The 21,264-nt window shown below is 38.2% G+C and overlaps 3 protein-coding genes across 3 annotated transcripts; all 3 read left to right on the top strand.

Annotated features, from left to right (window-relative positions):
• The first annotated feature begins 3,068 nt into the window (after positions 1 to 3,068).
• Positions 3,069 to 3,929, top strand: LOC148103642 (uncharacterized). The gene has a single exon (XM_087838170.1). It carries the CDS (start codon positions 3,069 to 3,071, stop codon positions 3,927 to 3,929), a length of 861 nt encoding a protein of 286 aa, XP_087694296.1.
• A 7,526-nt stretch (positions 3,930 to 11,455) lies between these two features.
• On the top strand, positions 11,456 to 12,316 carry LOC148103641 (uncharacterized). The gene has a single exon (XM_087838169.1). The coding sequence runs from the start codon at positions 11,456 to 11,458 to the stop codon at positions 12,314 to 12,316; it is 861 nt and encodes a 286-aa protein (XP_087694295.1).
• Positions 12,317 to 17,765: 5,449 nt separating this feature from the next.
• Positions 17,766 to 18,626, top strand: LOC148103640 (uncharacterized). The gene has a single exon (XM_087839171.1). The coding sequence runs from the start codon at positions 17,766 to 17,768 to the stop codon at positions 18,624 to 18,626; it is 861 nt and encodes a 286-aa protein (XP_087695297.1).
• The last annotated feature ends 2,638 nt before the right edge of the window (positions 18,627 to 21,264 follow it).

Genomic DNA, 21,264 nt, shown 5'->3' with positions numbered 1-21,264 from the left:
CCGAACCGTCAATTTTGTGTATCGTTGCACCCCTAATAGATTAGATAGATAGATAGATAGATAGATAGATATAAACCACCATTCACTGATGTGACTATCCCACTGGCACCAGCTGGAGGTCTGCCAAAGTCAAAGCTAACTGGAACAACAAAATTCTTCCCTGATAAAAGGACTGTTGTCAGAACTCTTTGTCCCTTCTTCAAGGCCACCTGGGTCCACTGGAGAAATCACAGATACAAAAACGAGCTTCCTCCAAAGAGTGACTCGTCTCTCTCTTAGAGATAGGAAGCAGTTGAATCTTTTAAAAGGAGGCCCAGAGTATAGCCGCTATGCTTCCACATCGAAAGGAGCCATTTTAGGTGGTTCGGGTAAACTTGGACCTACTCAAATTTACACTGAGGTGCTCACTGCCCTGGGGGTGTTGCACCAAGAAAACTAGAGCAGTTGGCTGAAGAGGGGGAGGTCTGGGTTTCTTTGCTTAGGCTGCAGCCCCTGCAACTTGCCCGCAGATAACAAAAGAAAATAGATGGATGGGTTTCAAAATTCTTGACACAGGACAAAGATATCAAGGAAAATCATTTTTGCTACTGCTTCACATCAAAAACTATATTTTTATAGTTTTGTTTTTATCCAAAGAAAATGTTAGGTGTCGTGTTTTAAACTGGTTAAATTATCTAACCTTTAATATTTAACCTGAGGGGGTTAAATTTTCTCCCGATATTCCCATTTTTGCACCCTAATGATAAAGAATCTAGTTACACATACTAAAATTATCACACACAGACTGAAAATGGGATTCAGTCAAACTGCTTTATGTGATTTTTTGAGTGATAGAGTAAAACATAGAGTTTAAAAATCTCTTAAATGACTTTTTTCACTTTTTATATATCCTCAGTCCTAAACTGCATGTTCTTTTCTGTCACATATAAAAACCAAATCTAAACCATTTCCACTAATTACACATATTCCTTGTTTTTGGTTTCCTACATGTTAGGGTGAAAATAAGAATTCAGTTTTTGCTATATAACGTATAAAAATACTGAAAATATAGATATACTCTAGAATATAGCACTTTGACCCAAATGCTGAAGTATAACTTGCTGCTGTAATTTACAGTAAGTACCACCTACTGAGTCATGCAAAACGCTCCCATCGTTCTGTTGCTGGGTCAACTCTGAAAACTCACAAGTATCTGTGCACGTTTACAGTGAGGAGCAGTCAGTCAGCTTGGAAACGTGAACCAGAGGAGACAATTCAACCAAAAAGGTGCTCTTTAATATCTTATAACATAATACTTTAATGTTTAAATACATCTTTTCATTAGTATTTAAGCTGTTATTTATCTTTTTAAACTAATGTCATTGAGATGAAAGAAATTCAACCTCAGAAGAATTTTGTATTTTTTTTTATTTCTGAACTTTTCATGTCATCAACTCAATCCTTCCATTGGCAGCACAATGGATGCTCTTACACACATCAATGTGTTAATGGCTAATTATGTTATTATTTTGTTCTTTTTAACATTAATCTAAATTCAAACTTGTCATTTTCTTCTGTTCCAGTTTGCCACAAAAAAGTTACAGTGGTTAAGTTAAACTGGTTCAGTTAATTCAGTCCATTTTTCATGATTAAAGTAATCAAAGTATATCCTGTCTGGATCTCATAGCTGCTCCCACTTTGCAACTGTAGTGAAATGGAATAATAACAATGGCAAGATATGTTTTAGATTAGGTCAATCTGGTAACATTGAATGGGATTAGATAATTATAACATGCTGTTCTAGTGTATTTTTTCAGTGAAGACAAATCTACAACTTGTTGGGTTCAAATATTGAGGAGGGGTAGAGGAGGTAATCAACTTTCTAAATAACAACACTGATCCGGCCGGGTGGAGTCAAACGATGATTTTAATGACACGCGTGGGAAGACCGCCACTGTACGCAGACAGCGCCGATCCCCAACTTACAGAGCATAAGCAGGTGTTTTATACCTTTCAGGGCTTAAATTTACTGACACCCTTAAACGTCACTAGGATACAGTTCATACATAGGATTCAAAACCACAATGACTTAACACAGTTTAAAATAACATTGTCTCCGTCTCCACAGCAGATGCTTCCTGTCAGCCTTCTGACTTTCACTTCCCGTCTGGAAAACCAAACTGTTCCTCTTTTTGCAGAGACAATTTTAGAGTTACAGGCAAACATGATTAACCTCTCACCTATAAATGAGATAAAGTCTACTGTGTGTTTGTGTCAGCATGAACTGCACTCAGTTTCAACTTGTAACCTTTTCCACCAGACAGAAGGCCAGCACGTACACATTTCAGATTATAACAAGCATTCAAAAGCATTTAGGATTATAGATTCAACTCAACAGTTTAGAGTGGTTATAACTGCACCTGTAATAAAGGCTAATTGGGTACCAATATGTTTAAACATCTGAATACAATATCAATACTGTAGATTATGTTATTAATGCAATGGTAATGATGATGATTATTAACAATAGCAGTAAAATAATTTCTAATCCCTCACAAACTCAATGATAGTTTAGATAACATAATAATAATCAGTTCAATGTTAGTCACCATGCATCACCAGCCTATTATTATGATATTATACTTGAGCAGCACATTGCCATTTTTTTCTCTTTCCACTGTCAGCTATTTCCTGCCTGTACATTTGTGGACTGAAATATAGTATTAAAGGAGGAAACATGTAAACTTTCTTACAGTTTCTTAAAAAGAACAATTATAACTTTAAACTATTTAGTAAACTGGTTCAGTTAATTCAGTCCATTTTTCATGATTAAAGTAATCAAAGTTATCTGGGACTCTCCACCAGTTTGACCTTAGAACTGAAGAAGCTTCTCGGATGAGAGGTGAAACGTCTTCAAGTAACTTAAAGAAGTCCAGACGCTTTTCTTTGCAAGCTCCTTTGACTACGATGACCTGGATGACTGAGAACCTTCACAGACAATTATAACTTTAAACTGTTCTGTTACCCGTGTTTGTCCCTCTAATTATTATTTTATATTTTTCTCCACAGACCTACATCCTACAGCAGATATGTTACTTAACTCCACCTTCAGCTATATTGTGGACAATATCTGCCCCATACATTCATCCAAATTCATGCCCTTCTATACAGTGAGAATCATCCTCCTCCTCATCGCCTCTATCCTCGTCTTTTTTTCTGGTCACCAAAGATGGCGGCGGCAGCGCTCATTTAAAACAGCAAGCCACTCTGACATCTTCACCTACCACGTGGCCACTATGGAGCTGATCTGGATCTTGGGGTGCTTCCTCTTCTATTATGGCGCATACACTAATCACTTAGTGAGTGAGAAAGTAGGATTATATGCTTGTAACACTGTTTATTATGGAGAGATATTTTTCCACCTGCTGACCTGTGTAGAGCGTTATCTGGCTGTTATTCACCCCATCACCTACATGAGTCTAAAAAATGCTCGTGGGGTCAGAATCAGAAACATCAGCATCGGCTGTGTTTGGCTGCTGAGCTTAGGACTGGCATGCATTAAAGTTTTATTACCTCCTAAGTATGAATCTTCTCTAAGATTTTGCCTTTTGGCTCCATCCATTATAATCATATCTTTCTGCAGCCTCTCTGTTCTCTGTGTTCTGATTCGCCCAGGGCCAGGGGAAGGAGGCGGGGAAAAGGAGATGGTTGACCAATCAAAACAGAGAGCTTTCTATACAATCACAGCTATAACCTGTGCTGTGTGGCTATGGTTTCTTGGCATACTTGCATTAAATGTTCTTGAAAACTCAGGTCCAGTGAGCAGCACCGTCAAGTGTTTGATGTACATGTGTCTGCTCTGGTTTAACTTGCCCAGCAGTTTGGTGTTACCTCTGCTGTATCTGCATAGGGCAGGAAAACTCTCATGTTGTAGTTATTACAACAACTGAAGAACAAGACTGAATTGGGGTACATCACAGAGACTCACTTCAGCTTACCATTTGTGGCTGCAGTAGAGGACATTTCAACAAAAGCAGTCTTGAGGAACACAAGCCTTTAGATTTGAATCATTATCATATCAGCTTTACACAAATAGAAATACAAATGTAATAATAAGATAAATGTTGGGTCCATACATATGTCACATACAGAATAATGGCTACTGACCATTCAAATGACAGCACAAATCCTCTTTATTCTTTGTACTTATGCGTGTTTGTGCTTTCTGATTGTTTGCATGTACAATATGTTTTTTTAAGTTTTGAAGTTGTACACAGCAAGATGTTAATCAAAGTCTGATCTAGTTTTCAACCTACCATTGAAAACTAATAGGATGAAACCCTCAGTTCACCCTCACACAATCACATTTGTACCTAATTCCCTGCTAGGCATAGTAAATGCAGTACAGGCGAAATTTAGATTTCATTGGAGCACCTCTAAAGATGCGATCACTTATAGAACAAATAAAAATAAGCAGACACTTTATAAGTAGCGTCAAAAAATGTTAGCTAATGTAACTTAAAACACTAATGATTATTAGCTAAATTTAACCTTTGATCCTCCGCTCTGCTGGGGAACAAAGAAAGAACAAAAAGAAACAAATTAGAGTCGACTTGCTCTTATAATAATTGTTATAAGATTATATTTTTTGTCATTGTTTAGTTTCTAGTTGAGTGAGGAGGATAGAGAGGGCAGGGATGTTGTACAAGAGGAGGAAGAACAGGGGAGCAAATAATTAAGTTCACTCTAAACATGGCTCGAACAGAATGGCTGCCGCTACATACCAACTATAGTTTTATTCTTCACTTGTGAAACTTGGGTAAATGATGCTCTGTATGCATAATAAAAGGACTGTTTGTATGAATTGATTGATTGATTGATTGGTAATTTATTTCAACATGTGAACAATATACAAGTACATTTAGAAAAGAAAATAAGAAAGAAAAAAAATACTGTACAAATTACATACAAAAAAAAATTATTAATTTAAATGTTGAAAGGGAGTGGTAAGAAGGAAACACTTATTTAATCCCACCCCTTCGCCATAAATTATCAGTTAATATTTAGTCAGCTTCCTTACTGATATAATTTTTAATAAAAATAGTGAACAGATTTCTGATATACTATAATATCACATCATGAGTTTTGTTTTTTTTTAAATAGAGACATTCAATTAATTTCAATATTTTCCTTTTCTTTATAGTTTAAGAAGATCATATTTTTATAACTCTTTTTGAACAGTTTTATGTTTGGACATTGCTTTAATTCCATATTCAGACTGTTCCACAGTTTCACCGCATGAAGAGAAACACAAAAGCCTTTTCTTGTTGTATGCACCTTCATTGTTTTGAAGTTACAAAAACCCTTAAATTATAACTTCCTTCTTTCAAAAAAAACATACTCTGAATATTACCTGGCAGTTCTTTATTTTTTGCTTTGAATAGAATTTGTGCTGTTTGGAATTTCACTAGATCGTCAATTTTCAATATTTCAGACTGCAAAAATAGTGAGTTTGTATGTTCCCTATAACCTGCATTGTGGATGATTCGAATTGCTTTTTTTTTGAAGAGTAAAAAGTGAATGTAATGTGGTTTTATAGTTATTGCCCCAGACCTCTGCACAATAGCTTAAGTATGGTGAAACCAGTGAACAGTAGAGAATATGAAGTGATGTTCTGTCGAATACCTGTTTTGCCTTGTTTAGGACTGCAATGCTTTGTGATGCTTTGTAATGAATATATCTTACGTGAGCTCTCCAGTTAAGTTTTTCATCTATTACTACCCCCACAAATTTATTTTCACTGACTCTTTTAATATTAACACCATTTATTTGAATCTTTCCATTTGTATTTAAACTACTATTTCCAAATAACATAAGTTTAGATTTATTCAAATTTAATGATAATTTATTTTTATCAAGCCAGAACTTCACTTTACTTATTTCATTAGTCATATCCTCCAATAAATTCTGCAGATCATCACCAGAGCAAAAGATGTTTGTATCGTCAGCAAAGAGAACCATTTTTAATACTTTGGACACTTTACAGATGAATTGAATTGAAAAACTTTAATATGAAAACAATGTATTACCAGTTTGCTTCGTGTACAGGTCTGTGGAGAAGCAGGTGTTTTTCCAATGTCTGTACTGATTAATACTCCTTTAAGTGCTTGATGAATTGGTGGACCATAATACTTTCTTGTAATGGAGAGCACACTTAGTAAACCTAATGAAGATAAACAGTTCAAGAACATAGCATGCATTGTGATCAGTATTTCTCATTATTGTCCCCTAGGTCAAAAATGCATACAGACAACCAACGCATGTTCTGAGCCATTCATTATCAGAGATGGGCAGTAACGCGTTACTTGTAACACGTTACTGTAATCCGATTACTTTTTTCAAGTAACGAGTAAAGTAAGGGATTACTATTGCAAAAACGGTAATTAGATTACCGTTACTTTCCCGTAGGAACGCTGCGTTACTGCGTTACTAAAACCGTGATTTTCTTGCGAGAATGTCTCATGACAGTGATGTAAGCGAGTGCGACGTTCGTGACAACAGCTGTGTGCAGATCAACAATGGATCATATATCGAGTGCGGGAGAGAGTATGAGCGTGCAGCGTTTAAAGCGTGGAAGTACTGACCTTACTTTGAGTTTGATTCCATAAAAAGTGACAAAAACATTAGCGTCCGCTGTGCGTGGGAAGAAAACTTCTTTTTACAGCGAAAAAAAACCCTAAACTTCCGAGCAAGCACCGAGTAGCTACGACATAATGAGAAACTCACAGAGAAACTGCCGTATCCTTCCACTGACCGCTGCGGCACACCTGCACCAGGATAAACCTCCGCCTACTCTACTCCTGCTTTACAGGTGAAAATAGAGCAAAAGGACCGCTAGTCTTTGACTTTATTTATTTTCTGCTGTGTTTTACTTGCATCTGAAAGAGTGAGTGTAAACACAAATATATATATATATATATATATATATATATATATATATTACGTGCTGGAATGTGCAGAAAATAGGTTTAAATGTTAAACAAATTTCTTCCAGTCAGAGAATGGTGCATATAATTAAAATTTTGCTTGATGCATAAAGTTAAAAGATTAAAACTAACAAAACAAGTTTTAAAAAGAGACTTTTCCATTTGATTACATTTTGTATGATGGATTATGTAGAAAAAGTAGAATTGGGCTGAAAGATCTATCGCTTTATCACCTATTCAGGTTGTAAATCATGTTTTTAAAAAGTAATTAAGTAACTAAGTAACTAAGTAATTAATTACTTTTGAAAATAAGTAATCAGTAAAGTAACAGGATTACTTTTTTGGGGAAGTAATCAGTAATTAATTACTGATTACTTTTTTCAAGTAACTTGACCAACACTGTTCATTATACATTTTAGTGTAACTTATTTATAATGATATTTTTTAAACAGTTCTTTCCTAAGAACTAAGCAGCCAAATGAAATCATTAAAGACAGAGACGAAATGTACAAAGTAATTCAGTGCATCTTTTTTATCTTATGTCAATGTTAGGTTTAACAACTTAATTAAAATTAAGTAATCAAGTACAATCGAATAAAGAAAACCCTTAAATTAGTCAAATTTATTCGTATTTATGGCTCATTGTTATAACACACACTTTGACAGAGTCGAGGATCAACTCAGATGTCTTCGAATTAACACGCTCAAAAATTCAGTCAGTTTTTTAAAGACATGACAATGCTGTATTCAAATGCTGCTTACATATTCATGTAGTGAATTTTTTGAGTAATGATATGATGGAGTAAATAAACTGACAAGAGTAAGCCGAGAATAAACAAGGATGGGTTTTTTTTGTTTATTTGCTTGTTTTTTGGGGGGAAGGGTTTTGCCTCTCCTGTTTGGTAGTTTAGCAATCAGAATTATTGTGTGAAGGCCAAGAAAGATGCCCAAGGATTTACTCTTCCAACTGGATTATTGTGTATTTGCCATACTGGACCACTTCATTGATCTATATTATTATTTTTTTATTACTATTTTAAGTTATTACAAACTGGACAGACATGACTGGGGGATAAGAAAGTGCGAAAGAAACAAAAGGAAAGAGGAACAGTGAGAAAAGACAGTAAAAACTCAGCTGGATCACCTGTTGAAAGAAAAAGAAAAAGAAAACAAGCCAAAAGGCTCTGCCAGCTGCTCGCTGGGCCCAGAGATCAGCATTCTGAGGGCTCTCCCACCCCCACAAGGGGCCCAACCTAGCCACGGGTGCCAGGCCCCGCCAAGCAGCCAGGAGTGAGCGCCAAACCCCCGGACGCCGAGAACCACCAACTCACCGACGACTGAGGGCATCAGCCAGCAGGGAGTGTGGAGGGCTTGAGAGGCCCCCACGCCTGGGGAAACCTGAGATGTTCCCAGAGAGCTGGAGTCTAAGACCCAACAGCACAAACAGACACTAACATGCATTCTGTCCCTATTACACACATATACAAATAAACGGCACTCGCCCAATGCAGAGACAAACATAAATGGACTCTGTACACACAATCACACTCCTCAAACATGCTCTATACCCCAGGTCCAGCTAGCCTCGCCCCCAGACACGAACATGCCACATACAAAAATAAACAGAGGGAAACGAGGGACCGGGACAATACAGACTTGGCACGTTGACCAGCAAGGACTGATGGACATTTATAGTTTTGTATCACCTCATTAGAGCACTTTGCCTTCAGTTTTCAGGCCCCTCTTCTGAGGGACCAGCTTCTGTGAGGAATAAAATGATTAAATAAAGCTGTTTTTTTATGGTTTTTATTTTCAAAGAGTTTGCTCTTTATTAAATGAGGGTTGAAAGCTTCATTTAGTGCTGTGACTGAATTGAATTATTGTGTTAGACGTGGAGAAGTACAGAGGGATTTGCAAAGCTTGATTACACATCATACTGGTTAAAAGTCAGGATGATAGTTTCTGGGCCAAAGGTCCAGAATTTCAAAAACTTAGATAATAAATGGAATCAGTAGGATATTATTAAAATGTTCATTTTTGGTAAAGCATATAGTTACGGCTAGTTCAGGTGACCCTAGTAAGTGAGAAAGGTGATTGAAGAAGAAATATACTTAATGGGAATTCTGCAGTAGTCTAGACCTATTGCAACATAACTATAGGTTTATAGACCTCTCTGCATTGAATCATTACATCTTTTGTTCTGTCTTCTGCTCTCACCACAACTAATCGTGGCAGATGGCCCCACCCCTCTCTGAGCCTGGTTCTGCCGGAGGTTTCTTCCTGTTAAAAGGGAGTTTTTGCTTCCCACTGTCGCCAAAGTGCTTCCTCATAGGGGGTCATATGATTGTTGTGGTTTTCTCTGCAACTATTATTGTGTGGTTGTCAGATGTAATGGATTAATAGAGTTAAACATTGACATTAAATATATTTCTATTTTAAATCCCACTATTTACTCATCCTTGATAATCATACACTGCTGCTGTTTTCTGTCAGATGACAAACATCTGGTACCTGAACTATCCATAATGGTTAGAAAATACAGATGTACTGTAGAAAAACTGCATTGTGGCCCAAATGCTGAAGTATTATTTGCTTCTGTGATTTATGGTAACCACCATAAATTAAATTACCAGTCATGCAAAAAGCTCCCATTGTTCAGCTGCTGTTTGAACTGTGAGCAACCTAAACACTGGCAGAAGCATCAGTGCACATTTTGAGTGAGGAGCAGTTGGTCAGTTTGAAGAGGTGAACCAGAGGAAACAATCCAACTTAAAAAGGTGATCTTTAATAACTTATAATATACTGACACTTTAATTTTTAAATACTTTATTTTTTCATTAATGTTTGAGCTGCTTTGAATCATTTTACCATGACGGCACTGACATTAAAGTGCATCGATCCCAGATGAAGCTTGGATTCATGTAATGAACTCATTCTTTCTGATGGCAGCTCAGAGAGTGGATGCTCTGACATTAATCTGTGCTAACTTAACATTACTTTAGTATCTGATAAATGTTATCTACCTTTTTGTAATTTTGCTTTTTATGTGATTAGATCAGGAATTGTTTTTATAAATATATATCAGGAACTTGTTGTTATTAATGTTGTAAAGTTATATCAGTGATGATTATGAAAGGTTTTTTTGCTTCATTCTTTGCAAAATTACTCTAAAAAGACCCACTGGGACTGCTTTCTTCTTCAAGTTACAGCGCTATGGTTTTATTACAGCTTGAGCAGTAAACAAATCTTGATTAAATTCAGTAAGTCGGTTCAGTTAAATCAGTTCATTATTAATGATGAAAAAAAAAAACAGTCTATTCTCTCTTGTACTCAGAGCTGCTCCCATTTTGAACTGTAGTGAAAAGGAGTCATAACAATGGCAAGATACTTGTTTTTAGATCAGGTAAATCTGAGAGCACTAACAGGAATTAGGAAACTATATCACGTCAAGGATAAGAGACACAATGGTCGTGTCCAAATTCATGGGCTGCATCCTCCTGAGGACCCGGCCTTCGCGGTCTACGTGTGCCGGGTCCTCAGAAGGTCGGGTAGGCCGGAAGTAAACGGTTGTGAAATTGGACGGTCTAGCCTTCTGATTAGCGTCACCGCTGTGTCACGAACAAACAAAACACAGAAAAAAGCCCAACAATAACATTTTTAGGTTGTCTAAGTGACTTATATATTACGTTTAACCCGAGCAGCAAAAGTCCGCGGTGATCTGAAAATAATGTGCCAGGAGTTGTGCCGTTCTCGGCCGCATCAGTGACCCTCAAGCTCTCAGCTAGCTATCGAGCTGGTGGGTAGCAGACGTCTCCGAAAACGTCGAAGCACTTTTGCAAATATGCGATATCTTGATAAACCAAGCAAATATTTGATGTTTACACAGCTACTTTCTCGCCTGAAAATATGTTAAAAGTTTATTTTGTGACCCAGAAAGATTAGTATGAGTATTTAAAACTTAGTAGCGGCCGCCATTGTTGGAAACTGGAGTTTGGGTGGACCGCGCTATGAATTCTGGGATATGGTAGGCCACGAAGGACACACCCGACCCATCCTTCAAATTCGGGGAAAAGAAGGACGCATTTGTCGGCTGCATTCGGAGGAGTCTACGAATTTGGACAGCCTTCGGCGCGTCGCTGTGATGTAATCGGTCTACAAATGCGGCCTCAGGAGGAAGCAGCCCATGAATTTGGACACGACCAATATGTTTTGTATTTGAACCTATTAATATTCTAATTGTAGGTTTCCTGCGAATGCAGCCTTAGCTTGACACTCCGGTTAGTCCCTCTTTCCATTCCCCCCCCCCCAAAAAAAAGAGATTTGGAGGTCAAAAAACAATATGGCTCCACTCGCCTCTCACTCAACTTCCTGTTTTTTCTGCACTATCAAAATAAAAGCATGCATTTCAAATTAAACTGCTCTTAGGCTCCTATACTAATGTTTATTGTCTCTCTCTGTTTTTCTCCTCAGACCTAAATCATACAGCAGAGATGTCAGTTAACTCCACCTCCAACTACATTATGGATGACATCTGCCAAATAAATTCATCCAAATTCGTGCCCTTCTATACAGTGAGAATCATCCTCCTCCTCGGTCTCTGTTTCCTCGTCTTTTATGTTGGTCACCAAAGATGGCGGCATCAGCGCTCTATTAAAATAGCAACCCACTCTGACATCTTCACCTACCACATGGCTGCCATGGAGCTGATCTGGGTCTTGGGGTGCTTGCTCATTTATTATGGTGCATACACTAATCACTCAGTGAGTGTGACTGTAGGATTATATGTTTGTAATGCTGCTTATTGTGGAGAGATATTTTTCCACCTCCTGACCTGTGTAGAGCGTTATCTGGCTGTTGTTCACCCCATCACCTACATGAGTCTAAGAAATGCCCGTGGGGTCAGGATCAGAAACATCAGCATCGGCTGTGCTTGGCTGCTGAGCTTTGGACTGACGGGTGTTACAATCATATTACGTCCTATCTACAAATCTGCCCCATTGTTCTCCCTTCTGGCTCCCTCCATTATAATCATATCTTTCTGCAGCGTCTCTGTTCTCTGTGTTCTGATTCGCCCAGGGCCAGGGAAAGGAGGCGGGGAAAAAGAGATGGTCGCAAAATCGAAACAGAGAGCTTTGTACACCATGACAGCAATAACCTGTGCTTTGTGGGTATGGTTTCTTGGGGTGATATTATTTAGTGCCCTTGAAAACTCAGGTCCAGTGAGCAGCACTGTCAAGTGTTTGATGTACATGTGTCTGCTCTGGCTTAGCTTGCCCAGCAGTTTGGTGTTACCTCTGCTGTATCTGCATAGGGCAGGAAAACTCTCATGTTGTAGTTGTACCAACAACTGAAGAACAAGACTGAATTTGATCTCACCACAGATATTTGCGTTGTGTTACATGTTGCTGATGACTCAAAAGTGCAGCAGAGAAAATTGCAACTAAAACAAAGTTATGGGGAATGCACGCCTGAAATTTGAAGCACTTTTTAATCAGCTCTATACAAAAGACATAGATTATGAGAAATATGTTGGGTCCTTTACTTGTTATTACTAGATGTGAGATCACAGACATGGATGGATGGAGGTTTTCAGGTCACATACAGAATAATGGCTGCTGGCTATGCAAAATGACAGCACAAATCCTCTTTATTGTTTGTTTGTGCTTTGTGTTTGTTTGCATACACAATATGTGTTTTAAGGTGTGAAGTTGTACACAGCAGGACTCTAATCAAAGTTAAAGTCTATGCTTATGTAAGGCCTGCCTGGCATTAAATCCTCAGTTAATCTCTGTAGCATTCATAACCTTGAAAAGTAATAGAACAAATTCTTTGGTTCACCTTATTGTTAAAATCACTGTATCAATTTTCCCTGCTAGGCATAGTAAATCCAGGCCACAGGCAAGTTTAGTTGTAAATAGAGTACCGCTAAAAATAAATACCGTATTTCCCGGACTACAAAGCACACCTGAATATTAGCCGCACAAGCTAAAATCAGGGGAAAATCCTGTTTTGTACATACATTAGCCGCACCTGACTAAAAGCCGCAGGTGTTTCAATGTTGACTTATCATATGTAAGAGAATATGCACAAAGGGAATTGTCAGGAAAGAGATGGCTGTTTGGAGACACGCCCCTTTTATTAATATTTTGAAAAACAAGTTACGGGTACATATTTGCATAACTTTTTAGGTATATGTACAAGTAGCGGTAATTACAAGTACGAAACATGTACTGTGCTTCATAAACGAGTAACAAATGTAGTATAACATTAAAGAAAAATAGATTCGGCCTACCTTTTAGGCTCAGGTGCAGTGACACGACTTTAACAAGAAGAAAAGTCAGTCATTCACCACCATCTTTCTCTTCTTCCTGCGCACTAAAACCACCAAAGTCCTCTTCTCCAGTGTCGGAAACGAACAGGCTCAGGATGGCTTCGTCATCCACTCTCAGCTTCTTTCCTTCGTTGTCACTTTCAAAACCAAACAAATCCTCGTTGTCAGTGTCAGAGTCGAACACCCTCTGAAGGGCCGTGGCGGTGTCCTGCTCTCTATCATGCAGCAGTCCAGCCCTTCGAAATCCGTTGGTGATCATGGATGTTTTCACACTTTTCCACGCTGTCAGAATCCACCGGTGGAGTTGAGCATAACTTGCTTTTCACAAGTTTATCGCCGCTCGTCATCCACGCGTAGCGCTACTTTGAAGTTTGTTTTTCGCGCTACTTCGTATGGCACTACGTTGCCTGGCGGACAGACATGTGACCAACATACCACTCTTGAACCCCGATCCTTCCGCCAGGCAACGTAGTGCCGTACAACAGCGGAACAAACAAAACAAATCCTCTTAAGATATGACAAAATCATGGACAATCCATAGAAAAGCTGCACCTGACTAAAAGCCGCAGGGTTCAAAGCTTGTGCAAAAACGCTAACACAACGTTTGTTGTTCTGGTAGAAAGTAGATGAAGAGGTCATTTCAGGACACATATATTAAAAGGTCATACTGTTACAATAATGCAGGGGTGTTTGTGTGACTTATAAAGTGTCTGCTTATTTTTATTTGTTCTATAAGTAGCATCAAAGAACGTTAACTTAAAACAATATAGAATATACTATTTATTTCATAATAAAAGGTGTGTTTGGATGAATTGAAACATTGCATATGAAATAACCTTATTACCAGTTTCCTTCATGTGAAGGTCTGTGGAGTGGCAGGGTGATTTTCTATTGTCTGTACTGATTAAGTGATTGATGACTTGGTGGACCATCTTAATGCATATTTCTCTTCTTATCTTACCCTTTGCCTTGGGTTTGACTGCTAAAGGCTCAACCCTAAAACGGGTGGATTAGATTGAAATCTCTGATTATTTACTCTGGATTATTATTAGACATTAATATAGGTTGTGGAAAATACATTAATATTAACATGGCTTTTATTAGTAGCATTTTGTGAAAACTTTTATTAAATAAGTAGTTATAATCATTTTCATGCAAATGTGCTCATGAGAGTTGGCACTCAGTCTTTTGAGGGTCATAAGCTTCTGTCCAGACTGACATATTGTGAGAAGTGGCTTAGAGTGCAGAAAGGTCAATGCAAACACGCTTACAGACACAGAGAACAGTTAGATTAATTTCTAGGTCAGGGGTAAGAGACATTTTGCTTGCAACTGCATATGTGCCTGCACAGCAACAGTTTAGTACAGGGTGTACTCAGGATGTTCTGGAGACGAGCATTAGCGGAACAGATCAACAGGAAGCACCTGGAGTGTAAGACGGTTGAGACACCTCTTTAAGTATGTTAAAAGGTTGTTCACAATGGAAATATATCTAACTGTCACTAACTGTAACTGATGCATGTTATGTTATCTGCTGACACAAGAAGGGGCTGAACCCTGACATACTAAATCAGTTTGAAGTGTGCTTTCTAGCGGAGATCTATGCTGATGATGCCCCAGTGTACATCTCCCCACACGTGTGTTCAATAAATCATTGTTTTAATTGAACCCATCTGGACCATTGGTTGTTTGTTCTCAACCTCAAATAAAAGAATCGGGACAAGGTCATCCAGTTAATTAGGTTTCTTTTGAGGGTAACGATGTAATGTTTATCCAACTGAATTGAGGTTTGCAAATGTGAAAAAGGCTGATTACATTTGCAAACAGCATATTACATTAATAGTAAAGACAAGGAACTGCTGACATTATGATTGGAAGCTGAGCCCCATTAAATGTTTGATCCTAGAGTCGCCCCTGAGGCAGGATGCTGTCCATTCAGATCCTATAGGCATTTTTAGCTGTACTGTAAGCAAACATACATGGGAAAAATTAAGTAAGCATCAATTGTTCATTGAACCTTTTAGAGAATTTATGCGATGGAGCTCCTATATATTTCTCTTCACATTCTAATTTTGTAATATGGAAAATAATTTGTGTCCGTTTATGACATGTTTTGCTGACTATGTTGATTAGGTTTGTTGACATTCTTTATTTATATTTATGTTAATAAAAATGTGTAGGAATCAGTCTATGGTTGTTATCATGTTTATGTACAACACAAATGAATCTGCACTGTGGTCCTGATGGCTTACGTTCAATTTCAATTTTATCATAATACTTTCTTCTGATGGAGAGCTTATGTCCGACAATATTTTTACAGACGGCCTTTAAGGTGTCGTGGATAAATAAAACAAAATAAAACAAGTATTAATTATTAATGGTCACTTACAGTGTATACATTAAATCACAGTATTATGGGCTGCAATCTCTATAAAGGTTAACTCTGCTAATGGAAGCTAACATTATGCATACTAAAATCATCTCACACATACTGTGAATCAGATCCCATCACACACAGGGGGTATGGCACTGCTTAATTTGAATGAACACCTGTCTTACATTAAAAGCCATTTGAATACTGTCAGATGTAATTGATTGATAGAATAAAACACTGACATTAACAATGTTTAAAAAAAACTTTCCCCACTTTTTATTACTTGATAATCATACACTTTATGCTGTTTTCTGTCAGATGAAAAACATTTGGTACCTGAACTATCCATAATGGTTAGAAAATACAGATGTACTGTAGAAAAACTGCATTGTTACCCAAATGCTGAAGTATTGTTTGCTTCTGTGATTTATGGTAACCACCCATAGAGTCATGCAAAAAGCTCCCATTGTTTAGCTGCTGTTTGAACTGTGAGCAACCTAAACACTGGCAGAAGCATCAGTGCACATTTTGAGTGAGGAGCAGTTGGTGAGTTTGAAGAGGTGAACCAGAGGAAACAATCCAACTTAAAAAGGTGATCTTTAATAACTTATAATATACTGACACTTTAATTTTTAAATACTTATTTTTTCATTAATGCTTGCACTGCTTTGAATCATTTTACCATGATGGCACTGAGATTAAAGTGCATATATATATATATATATCTATTAGGGGTGCAACGATACACAAAATTCACGGTTCGGTTTGATACTTTGGTGTCACGGTTCGATATTTTTTCGATACAGAAAAAATGTTCATGCCTTTTTAATTTGTCATTTATTAAAATTATAAATATATATTTTAACTCAAAAGTACAGTTTTTAAATTTAATGTTGCTGAAACAACAAAGTAATAAAAAACTAAATATATCTGATCGAGAAATCACTCATCTTTGGAAAAGAGAGTTTATTACAGAGAAATGGCTCTTTCCAAAATAAAAGCTATACTATACGCTTCTTCTGGGCTATATTCTCAGCAGCATATTAAACATATCAGGTCCCCATAAGGAGAATCATGTGCTAACGGCTGTCTAAATGACTCGGGTAAAGTTTGTAGCATGCGTGCTTGTTGTTTTTGTCTGCTTCCACTTGTCTTTGCACTAGGATGATGTCGGCGTAAATGTGCAGTCATATTCGTTGTGTTCCCACTAGTGCTGTCAGCGTTAATCTCGTTGAAATGACGTTAACGCCACAACACGGCAAATCTCCGTTAACGAGCTACCGCGGATCGCCCCGTGCGTGGGGCTGGACGGCGTCAACACGTTAAAGAGCTAACTGCGCTAACACACTAGTTCCCACCAATGTAATTGAGCATTGCGTGGCACATCCAACATACTGTTTTACTTTTGTCCATGACGCGCTTACCTTCAGGGTCATACCGTCACATGAAGACCAAAATAGTTCCAAACGCCAGATCTGAATGAGGGTGGGGGAGGTTCAATTTGCCATGTTGCAACAAGCTTAACTTCTGTCTCGCTAGCTTGCCCTGCACTCAGTGAATCTGCGTTCAACTACTCTGCCTAGGCTGCACTGTCAAGCGTAGATCCACTGAGCGCTAAACACAGACAGCACCGTCAGAAGGAAAGTTGATAAAATAAATTAAAAATTTTGTATTGTTCGATACATATGCGTACCGAACCGAAAGCACTGTATCGAACGGTTCAATATCGATACGAGTATCGTTGCACCCCTAATATATATATATATATATGTATATATATATATATATAGGGAGAGAGAGAGAGAGAGAGAGAGATGTGTGTGTGTGTGTGAACTTGTTATTAGTCTTGAATTAGTGCTGAAAAGCTAATTAACAAGCTTTGTAACATTAATCTAAAAAGACCCACTGCCATTGCGCTTTGCTTTGTGGGTATAATTTATCCAGTTTAAGCAATTTCCTACCCATGTCATTTTGGTTTTTCATTAAAAAAGTTGGTTGACAATTAAGATTCTATGTCAGATTATTGGTTGACGTTTTCTTCACACGTCTGTCCCTCTGATTTTTTCTTCTCCTCAGACCTACATTGTACTGCAGATATGTTGCTTAACTCCACTTCCAACTACATTATCGATGGCATCTGCTCCATAAATTCATCCAAATTCATTCCCTACTATACAGTGAGAATCCTCCTCCTCCTCATTGTCTGTGTCCTCGTCTTTTATGTGGGCTACCAAAGATGGCGACAGCAGCGCTTCTTTAAAACAGCGAGTCACTCTGACATCTTCACCTACCACATGGCTGCCATGGAGCTGATCTGGGTTTTGGGGTGCTTCCTCATCTATTATGGTGCATACACTAATCACTTAGTGAGTGAGACTGTAGGATTATATGTTTGTAACGTTGCTTATTATGGAGAGATATTTTTCCACCTCCTGACCTGTGTAGAGCGTTACCTGGCTGTTGTTCACCCCATCACCTACATGAGTCTAAGAAATGCCCGTGGGGTCAGGATCAGAAACATCACCATCTGCTGTGTTTGGCTGCTGAGCTTTGGACTGACATGTGCTACAAATTTATCACCTCCTAACTACAGAATTGCCCCATTGTTCTCCCTTCTGGCTCCCTACATCATAATCATATCTTTCTGCAGCTTCTCTGTTCTCTGTGTTCTGATTCGTCCAGGGCCAGGGGAAAGAGGCGGAGCAAAGGAGATAGTTGACCAATCAAAGCTGAGAGCTTTCTACACCATCATAGCTATAACCTGTGCTGTGTGGCTATGGGTTGTTGGGACGTTTTTATGTAATGCTCTCAGCAACACAAATCTAGTGAGCAGCACTGTCAAGTGTTTAGTGTTACCCTACCTGGTCTGGTTTAACTTGCCCAGCTGTTTGGTGTTACCTCTGCTGTATCTGCATAGGGCAGAAAAGCTCTCATGTTGCTGTTGTATCAACAAATGAAGACAAAGATTGAACTTGAGGGCACCCGAGAGAGTTAAATGATTTTACAAGTTGAATATACTAAAAATATTTGGGACAATTTCAGTTTTATAACCATCAAAAAACAGGGCCTTTCAAGACTCCAACCACACTTGAGATCCAAGAAAATCAAGAAACTAAAGCCATTAAACAAGTCTTACCTGGATGTGGGAATTAAAGGAGGCATGTAGATGCTAGACCAATTATTCATCTCATGGTGAAGTGGACAGACAGATGGGTCTGGACAAAGGCATTTCCCACTTTGTTAGGTTTGTGCTATGAAATGTACAAAATGGATCATACACGATCATAAAACCTTTTCCTTTTCTTATCCCAAAAAGATAATGATGATCAGTAATCCTGCATTTGTCCACACTGATGAAGTGTGATTTAACAGTACTAATGCTCATATGTTTTGAAATCCAGTATCTAGGAGTTATTGATGACTGAAAAGTGGAGCAGAGGAAATTCCATCTAAGACTTAGTGCTTCAAATTTTGGGTTTGTCTTCCACAAGACTATTTCATCAGCTGCACACAAAACAATGTGATTATAAACTATATGTATGTATCCTGGGCCCATAAATTGTTATTACTTGATGCGATGAGGTCATACATCTGTAAGTAACACTTTGCGATAATCCTTGTCATTGTGAAACCTGGCCTCACCTTATCATGCGAATTACTAAAGTCAGATGGCCCAGGATGTGAGTGGAAGTTCAGGCGTCTGCAGATGGTCCATCTGCATCTTAAGGATAAAGGACACTCTTTCGAGGATGCCAATGTTCACATTTTGGACAGAGAGGACAGATGGTTTGAAAGAGGAGAGAAAGAAGCCATCTATGTCCACTGTGAGCGACCATCTTTGAACAGAGGCGGTGGTTTACGACATCAACTCTCTGCCATCTATAATCCAGTTTTGAGTTCCCTTCCCAGACGCCTTAACGCCCACTCACACCCTGGGCCATCTGACCTCAGGAATTCACATGATAAGGTGGGGCCAGGTTTCACAATGAACTCACCCGAAACTCTGGCTGATTGGGACCCACACCCAGTTTCACACCTTGGCTCAGGCGATTAGAGGATCATCAGGGGGTCCTTTTGTCCATCTGTGGGGGGATACTCCCACTAGGGTTATATCTGGGACTCCCCACCATTTGACCTTAGAACTGAAGAAGCTACTCGGATGAGAGGTGAAACGTCTTCAAGTAACTTAAAGAAGTCCAGACACTTTTCTTTGCAAGCTCCTTTGACTGTTAATGACTAATAACATTAATATTTTGAAACTTTTTTGTTTTATTCTTTGTTACATTACTCTAGAAAGCCTCATTGTGCTTTGCAACAATACAGGTACAGCATCATGATTTTATTACAGCTTTCAGCAATAATCACCTGTTGATTAAATTAAGTGAGTCGGTTCAGTTAAATTAGTTGATGACAAGATAACTGGTTTTTTTATTAGGAAAAAGGGAAAGGGATTATAGAACTATGTCATGTCATGGATAAGAGACATGATCTGTTTGTATTTGAAATATTCGTATTCATTGAGAGATTAAAACCTTTTTTTGATATCATACATATATGTTTTCTCTGTTTTTTGTTTAGTTATTCTTTTTAATCATACTCCGCCAGGTTGATAATATGATATTATGCAAGTGCTACGCTCTCTCTCTCTCCCTCTCACATATATACAATTTCCCATCTGTCTCAGTTTGGTTATATAATAACAAGTTGACGATTAGGATTCTATGTTAGAATATGTTATAATGCATCTTAGTAAGATAACTGTGAACTTCCACTGTCTGTCCCTCTAACTGTTTTTTTTCCTCAGACCTACATCATACAGCAGATATGTCACCTAACTTCACCTCCACCACCCAGTGACAGCAGACAGATCATCCAACATGTTCACATGTTAACTGCAAAATGAACTGATGAAAACTGTACAAAGGTTAAATGTGCTGTAGTGAAAGCTGCAGCTGTTTTATTGATAAAGTTAAAGACAAAAAAGGATTAATCACTCATGTAACTGTGTCACTATATATCAGCATTAACAGGACCTCAGTTTGGTGTTTCACAAAGCTGCTGATCTCAGACCTGCACAGCTTCAGTTTTAAACACTTGATGTACTCAGCTGCATGAAGAGCATGTTTGAGTTTCTAAGACACAATTAAATAAAACCTGATGAAGGTCAAAGGTCGTCACTTGTATGTTTAACTATAAACTTGTGATCTGGAGTTCTTTCACAGTGTTTTTGCTGATAGTGTTTTAGTTACCATAAAGCAATTCAGAGTTAATCATACCACAGTAACCAGAGACTGAATATAATATCTTTGTGTAAAATCCGGAGCCTCTGGGGAGTATCCGAGTATTTATTACATTACACAAACCAAAGGTCTCATCACAGTGTTCATGAAATGCTGGGTTTATCCATCTCCTGGGCGGGCCTATGGAGGAGTGCTGAAGATTTCACTGTGAGGGAGCTGCTGGTGAAGATCATGAGTCCTGCTTGATCAATGCAATGAGCTTCAGTCTTCCTGGTGTTTCTTAAATGAAGCCTCTCTCAGTGGGTCAACAGGACAGCTGTGATGAAAGAAAGGGAAGAAGTTTCTCCAAACCTCT

Source organism: Neolamprologus brichardi, chromosome 3 (genome assembly GCF_056152115.1).
Source record: "Neolamprologus brichardi isolate AB-2024 chromosome 3, ASM5615211v1, whole genome shotgun sequence".
Taxonomy (NCBI): Eukaryota; Metazoa; Chordata; class Actinopteri; order Cichliformes; family Cichlidae; genus Neolamprologus; species Neolamprologus brichardi.
This window is presented reverse-complemented; position numbering and strand designations above follow the sequence as displayed.

What these genes read in the sequence shown, in the direction of transcription:
- LOC148103640 (XM_087839171.1), top strand. Translation starts at nt 17,766, where the DNA reads ATGTTGCTTAACTCCACTTCCAACTACATTATCGATGGCATCTGCTCC.
- LOC148103642 (XM_087838170.1), top strand. Translation starts at nt 3,069, where the DNA reads ATGTTACTTAACTCCACCTTCAGCTATATTGTGGACAATATCTGCCCC.
- LOC148103641 (XM_087838169.1), top strand. Translation starts at nt 11,456, where the DNA reads ATGTCAGTTAACTCCACCTCCAACTACATTATGGATGACATCTGCCAA.